Source organism: Charadrius vociferus, unplaced genomic scaffold, assembly GCF_000708025.1.
Source record: "Charadrius vociferus isolate BGI_N301 unplaced genomic scaffold, ASM70802v2 scaffold579, whole genome shotgun sequence".
NCBI classification, from domain to species: domain Eukaryota; kingdom Metazoa; phylum Chordata; class Aves; order Charadriiformes; family Charadriidae; genus Charadrius; species Charadrius vociferus.
In genome coordinates, this window is record NW_009661367.1 from 1158174 (window position 1) to 1165360 (window position 7187).

The 7187-nt window shown below is 50.3% G+C and overlaps 1 protein-coding gene across 1 annotated transcript; it reads right to left on the reverse strand.

Annotated features, from left to right (window-relative positions):
* Nucleotides 1-938: 938 nt before the first annotated feature.
* On the reverse strand, nucleotides 939-6373 carry IQCD (IQ motif containing D). The gene is made up of 4 exons (XM_009893325.1): nucleotides 5759-6373; nucleotides 4252-4485; nucleotides 2475-2546; nucleotides 939-1229 (listed from the first exon to the last, which is right to left on the reverse strand). The coding sequence occupies exons 1-4, from the start codon at nucleotides 6371-6373 to the stop codon at nucleotides 939-941; spliced, it is 1212 nt and encodes a 403-aa protein (XP_009891627.1).
* Between the last annotated feature and the right edge of the window lie 814 nt (nucleotides 6374-7187).

Consider the following 7187-nt stretch of genomic DNA (forward strand, 5'->3'; position numbering starts at 1 on the left):
AGGAGGTGCCCAGGCCTATATGGTGACACATAACAGCCTAGTTTCCCTAGAAAATGAAACAAATAAGACATAGTACTTTATACGTGACTGTATCCATGCCCAATTTCAGCCCTGGTGAGCAGAAGGGTAAAGAGCTCTGTGGTATGAAGTTGCTACATAACTACTGAAAATGGGCGACCAAGGGAGTGAAAGCACTTGATTCATGCCCCTGTGAAAGGGAAAGGCTGCAGTGTGCTCCTGGGGCACTGGACACTGGAGAATCCAGAGGAGAGCATGCTGTTGAAACAGGGATCTGCATTAAACAGGGCCCAGTTTGCGGCTTGGCTGAGGGAGCAACCCATGGGACTGGGAGCAGGGCACGAGCTGGGCTGCGCCACAGCCCACCCTTCACATGGCCCCTGCCAAAAAACGCAAACTGCCAGGGGTGATGCCCAGTCAGGACTTGCGTCCCTTCTCTCACTGATTAGCACTGGTGCTGCAGCTCCCTCCTGCAGAAAGGGACATGGTTTCTCAAATCCACACGAGGAGAAACCCTGTTAGACGAAGGGCCTCATCCTGCCCCCAAGAATGAATTTATTGCCACCTTCAGTCAGAACAGTATGCGACCCTGACACACAAGCAAGGAGCCTAAAGCCAAGGAGACAAGCCAGGAACCTGCACTCCTGGTCCAGTCACTTCATCAGGAGACATCCTCCTCCTTGCAGAGGTAGCAAAGCCAAACCTAAAATGGTGAGACGTGTCTGCACACCACCTAAAATGGTGAGACGTGTCTTCACACCACTGCTTCAATACACTCCAGCTATGAGAGGCAGCCCCAGCCCTGGAGAGCTTGGGCCTTAATGCAAATGCTCTCTCAAAACTAATGCTTTTATGTGGAAGAGCTCAGTCCCAGCGGAGTCAGCAGCTTTGCCAGGAGGAGAGAGAATAGGTTTTGTGCTTTATTTCTTGGTCTTCTTGCCCTTGCCCTTGCCCTTGCCCTTCTTCTTCTTCTTCCTTTTTGACTTGAAGAGGACCCGGACCAAGTAGCCTCTCCAGAAGGCCTGGATGCAGGTGGCAGCACGGGTCATGGTGTTGAATTCCTTCAGTGCCTGCTCCTCCTTCTCCTGTTGGATCCTGCGCTCCTCCTCAATCTGGGAATACTCCTGGAGAAGCACAGCACGTTTCTCCATCAGCAGGGACAGCTGGGCCTTCTCCTCAGTGTAGGCAGCATGAACCTCCTCATACTCAGCCTAGCAAGACAGCAGATACCAGGTACAGCAATTTTGGGGGCATTCAGCAGCTCCTGCCTGTACATCCCTAGGTTCTTAAACCCATCCCGAATCCAGAAAGAACCACAACTGGGAGCTGCACTGAGCCTTTCCAAAGGGGCTCAGAAAGGAGGCACATGCCCAGCACTCAGGGACTTTCGCGAGGTCTTAATATCTTTGTACTCCTCTGAAAAATACTCTTATAATTCTCCCTGTGTTGCAGACAGCATCCACCCTCAGGTGGGAACTCAGACCAGGTAACACACATGCAGGTCAGAGACCCTCCTGCGGATGCTCTGGGCAAAAGGACATATTGCTGCAGTTTGGGTAAGGCAGAGCCTGAGCTAACAGCTTTGCTAAGAAGGCATTTAGATGAGCGGCACCAAAGCCCAGCTAATATGCTGTGCGCTGGTGGGAGCATGAGAAGAGCCAGACCACGTCAGCCTGGAAAAGGCCAAGGACAGGTAGTTTTAATGGTGTTACTGCACTTCCGAGTTCAGCAGCAGTTTACACCTTTCCTAACGCCTCTGAGGAAGCCACGCGGAGGTGGAAGATTAGGGGAACCAGCAGGGTGGATATGTGTTTGCCTTAGCGAGTTCTGCCCCTAACCTGCCATGATGTGGTGCTCCAGCCACCCAGCAGACAGCAAACCCCAATAATCACATTGTTTAACACCTGACAAGGGGGGTCCTTTCTTCCAATTAGCAGCCAGCTTCTAGCCCACTCCCTACATTTTGCTTTGTTAGTAATTCAGCAGCTTTTATTTATCTCCATAAATAGGGCAGGAACAGGAAAGCAACTAGGCAGTGGTACATAGGCTGTTCAGTCTCTTAGCACTTGAGAGACCTCTCTCACAGGGGCCAGCAGAAACAGGAGCATGATTTGGACACCAGATAGGGCCAACGGGACTGAGGACTGGAGCAAAAGTGAAAGCCCTATTCCCTAGCACCAGGTGGATGTGTTCAACAGAATGTGGCAACCCATCTGCTCCCAAATACTGTGGGATTTAGCAAAGGGTGTATCTTTTTCTAAAGTCAAAGCAGCAGAGAACTCCTGAACACATAGGCAGGACAAAGATACCTGTCCTTCTAAAGCCTGTGCTTCTCCTGGATGGAGAACTGCCCCTCACTTCCATGGTCTCCTGTGCAAAAGCCACGTGTCCGTTCAGACAGGCATTTATGTGAACATATCACCACAGGTGAGAGCAAAGCACTTTAAAGAGGATACCTGTTTTTCTCCCATGTGTGTGTCGTATTTCTGGATCCAGTTCCCAATTTCCATCTCCATTCTGCACTTCCTCTGAAACACAAAACAAGACATGTTCCTTGCAGGCACCTGAAGCCTTGTAAAAAGTAGCCTGAGTTAGAAAACTGTGTGGCTTTGAGCTCCGACATCATTATATTTGAGTGTAACACCCCCTCCTTGTGGCAAGCTTGCTTCAGCTGACACATATTTTGTTTGGCCTGGTTTGGGGATTCTCATGGGACATTCCCTGAGGCCAAAAGGGCCTTATTGGGTTTACAACGTGGAGCTGGGTGAGGGCTGAGGGTAGAAACACATCTGAAAGGTGCGTACCGCGGTAGGAAATGAACGCGTCTGATGGAATGTAGCAAGTCATCGACAAACTGGGGCAACCACCTTAAAACTGAAGCAATAAAGAATGGCTGAACATAAGAGTGGAACAGAAAGTACTCAAAAGATGGTGCCATTTAAACAAGGCTTATTTCTAGCCATAAAACAGTTTAACAGTGGCTATACTGCAGTATAACCAGCTATGGGCAGTTTACCCCAAGCTGCTGTAGCTGTGCTCCATGGAATCATCAGGAGAAAGATCAGCTAGAGGCCATCACAAGTGCCACATGATTTCCTGCATGACACTGACCCAGGATGTCCCAAGGGCTCCCAGGCCATCATGAGGTCAGATCTCAGCTATTTAGACCACAGGTACAATCTCGGGCCAGCCAGGGCTAGGGCACGTGCTAAGGAGAGGGAAAGGGGACCTCTGTGGTCAGTAAATCTGTCTCCCTGAGCACTAGAATGAGCTGAGAACTCATCAACAAATACTGCCGGGGCACGCAGCCTCAGGAGAAACTGCCTGACAAAGCCACTCCATTAAAGGAGGTGTAAACGGGTAGAAGTTGGATTTTGTACTGCGGCTCTAACTTGCATTTGATGCTTTGTCAGGGCCCACTGCCACTTCGCTCTGCATCGTCCAATGCAAGAGTGAGAGATGCCATCACCAGTGTGTGCTCTCCTGCCCGTGCGAGGACACTGCTTGTTTGGAAGTAAATAACAAGTAGGAGCAAAATGAGGTAGGAAAATGCTCTTTTCCCAGTTCTAGACTCCCTGTGCCCTGTGTCACCAGCATTCTCTGCTCAGGGCAGAACTGTTGATGCAGAGGCCTGAGCCTGCCTGCAGCTCCTGTTTTCTCCTTCTGTATCTTCTCAGCACTGTGAAAAATCACATTTCCCCCTCAGTCGACTCAACCCGACTCCTCGGCTCGTGTCTTCAGCAGAGTGCCAGACAGAGTAGAACTGCTTAGCTCCCGACATCAGCTGCCCTCAACCTTGAATCAATCAACTCTTAAAAGATGGCTTTATATAAAGCCAATATTATGTTTGCTCTGCTTACCCTACACCAAATCCCGTGTTTCTTAACATGTGCCTTGCCTTTCTTGCTGTGGCCTTGCTGCTCTGCATTCTGACCGGACCACGACCTCTCCAGCGCACAGTATCACAGCGCTGTGTAGAGGTGTTTTCAGAGCTAGGTCAGCAGGCAGGAGGAGGACCTGTGAGCGGGCTACTTCCCTGCTGTCGCTGCAGGGTTGCTTCCCACTGGAATCAGCAGAGCATGAGGACAGAGCAGGTACGCTCCGACAAACAGCGTGTGCATCCTGCCAGGAACTAGCAGGAACCAAGTAATTACTTGCCGCAGCCAGCAGCCAGACCTGACAGCACTACAAAAGGTTTTACATCTCCTGTTCTAGAGCTCTCCTCCTGTTTACCTTTCTGAGAGCCAGCTCTGATGCTCGATGCTCCAGTACAAGTGCATTGAGTTGTGCTCCTAGCTGGTCAATGTCCTGCTGGAGCCCAGCACACCTGGCCTGAGAGGCTTTCAGCTCCTCTTTCTGCTGTTTTTCCCCTTCCTGCTTGATCTGCTGGATGCTGGCCTTGCAATCTTTGGTCAGATCTTGCATGCTGGTTTTGAGGTCTTCGATCACATTGTCCTTCTTGTGAATCTAGACCCAGAAAACAAAAGAAATACCATTGAGAAATGCCGGTGAGGCGTAAGGTGGGCAGGAGAAGTAAGGCACCCTTGCAAAGGTGGAGGAGATCTAAGAAGACACCCTGCTGATCTGGTAGCAACAGGGACCTGCCGCTGCTGGCTCAGGGAACAGAGTTAGATTTACACAGGGTGCTTTGGAAACCTTCCCCCACTGCTTCTCTGTGAGCCTGTGAATAAAGGTAGAGAATGAACAAGCCATACCGAGACTCACTGGCACTGCCATCTGAAGAAGAGCCAAAATCAGAGCCACTGGAGCGAGCCCCGTGGCTCCCTCGAGCTTTGGATTATGCTCAGAGTGACTGTCTGGGGGACGCAGCAGGGGACGCAGCTCAGTGTGCTGCCTGCGAGAGAAATCCTCAGCTGGGACCAGTGAAACAGATTTATTCATGATGCCCTGGACAAGCTGCCAAATTGTGCATAAAAATCTCAAGTGTCTCAATTCACGGATCTCCAAGGAGCGGAGGGAGTGGGGAAAGCAGGCCCTTGTCTCCGTTAGCACCATTCAGCACAGCGAGCACATGACAAAACCTTCCCCTCCGACCCCTCTTGCAGGAGAGAAAGAAAAGCATACGTATAAAACAAAGGATTGCTTGTCAGGAGTTCAGGCGCTTGGATGCTGGCACAGCCACGGACTCACAGAAGGAGCCTGGGAAATGCCCATCGGTTTGGCTGTACCTCCATCGCCTTCACTGGGAAAATGAAGAATTCATATAATCACATATTAATCACAAATGCTCCGAAGCAGCTAGTATTACAGAGTTGGAAGTCACAGAAATGTTGATTTTAAGCAAGAGTGAAGAGGGAGCAGATATTAAAAATGGATTTTAATCAGAGCACTCTCTCCCTGGAATGACTTTTCATCATTTCATCAGCAGTGAATGAAGTCTCACACTGGCAGCTGACATTGTAGCCCTGCCAAAACACTACCGCAGCAATTTGTGCCTCTCCTGCAGCTCCTTTTTAAACTCAGTGACTTGTGTCATTCAAGTTGGCTGGTGCAAACAGGTTCAAAACATGCCGAATTCAAGTTTAAAAAGAATCGGGCATGGAATAAACATTTTTCATTATATTTTACAATGAAAATAGTATCTTTAAACTTAGGATTTGGTTTAGAAATCATTTCTGGAACTTCCTCTTCAGGAACTGCAAGAAAGATCATTTTTTAGCTTACCAAAGTTTTGCTTCAGTAACGCTTTGTTGGAAAACACATTCCCACAATATCATACCTCCTCCTCTCGAGTCCGGATTGCTGCTGCCAGTTCTGCCTGTAAAGCTGTGATTGCTTCAGTGTTTTTTTTAATCTGGAGGGAGATGTCTTCCACGAACCGAATCTTTTCTTCCTCTTCCACAGGACTAGTCAGGAGTCTCTCAAGCATGAAATTCCTGAACTCCCCAAAGGCTTTGATAAACACTTCAGCTGGTGACTCTCTTGCCCAGACTTCGTATTTCAGAGCCTGGCAAAGCGAAGGGTTGGCCAGTAAGAGTCTCAGTATGTTTCTAACAGAACATTTCAGATGTTGCTCTAGCAAGCAGAGACAGACCTGTTGTTCCTCAGCTCTCATGGTGTCCTCCTCTCCAGAGCTGGAAAGCAGGTGCTCCATTTCATGTGAAAGCTTTTGGTGCTCCATCAGGTTGTCCGTGATCTCAGGTCCCAGCATATTAGCAAACCTGTCCAGAGAGTCGATAATACGTGGGATCAAACTGCTCAGCTCCAGCTTGGCAATCGTCTCATCCAAGACAGTTATGATTCTTTCTGTCTCAATGCTATCAGGTTTTAACTGACGTGGATCTAACATCTTCATGGCATTTGATGTAATCGTTGCCTTCTGTGGAGTTGCCATGCCCTTTGCCGGGGGCTTGTCTCTTTGCTTCACGTCCTGAGATGATACTTGGAGCCCAGCTGGATCCCCTGTTGCCATGGCTTCAGTTAAACACTTGTGAGTTGAGTGCATTGAGGTCTAGAAAGAACATGACATCTCCTACGCAGGGCCAAGACTCAGTCAGAGAACATCTTTGCTGCGTCTGTCACATAGTCTTCTTTCTCGGATTTTATCTCTAGAAGGAAAATGTGGTGACAGCATTAGAGAAACAATGTGGTTTGGGAAAACATGGGAGTTTCAGATTACACTGGAGTTCTCCCTGGGTCTGAGCACAGGGTCAGGACATGGGGTCGTGCAGCAGAACTGGTCTCTATCCCAGAAAGGCTGTTGATCACCCCCGGGAAGGGAGGAGAGTAATGGACTCCTGGCTTTGAAGGGTGGTGGGGAGAAAGCTCCCATCTCCCCCTAAGGTGGAAGGCATGCATCGCAGCTCTGCAGTCCTTAGAGGTGTGTGGAGAGGGGCTCGTGGGTCCCTGGGGCCACCTCGGAGCGAAGGGGAGGGGTCCCGGCATGAAACACGCACCTCCATCCTTCCAGGCCTGGCACAGCCAGAGGGACGAGGTGGGAGAAGGGATCTCGGTGCCCAGAGGGGCTGTGCTGGCCAGGACAAGGGCAAGAGGAGGGGGCAGGAGGCAGCTGATGGGGAGAGCAGGGTCCCCTCCGTGCAGGTCAGGGGGCAGCGGGGTGCCGGGGGAACCCAGGGACCCCCAGCTGTGGGAGAGTCAGAAGTCAGGGAGGGGGGGTCCCCAGGGGAGAGGGGAACCCCGGGTGAGGG

Bases quoted from the DNA above. Each gene is read 5' to 3' on its own strand.
- IQCD (XM_009893325.1), bottom strand. From the start codon at position 6,373: ATGGCAACTCCACAGAAGGCAACGATTACATCAAATGCCATGAAGATG. The intron at 4,486-5,758 runs GTATGATATTGT...TTCTGGGTCTAG, and splicing joins TCCGGACTCGAGAGGAGGAG to ATTCACAAGAAGGACAATGT. The intron at 2,547-4,251 runs GTAAACAGGAGG...TTTGTGTTTCAG, and splicing joins CAGAGCTGGCTCTCAGAAAG to AGGAAGTGCAGAATGGAGAT.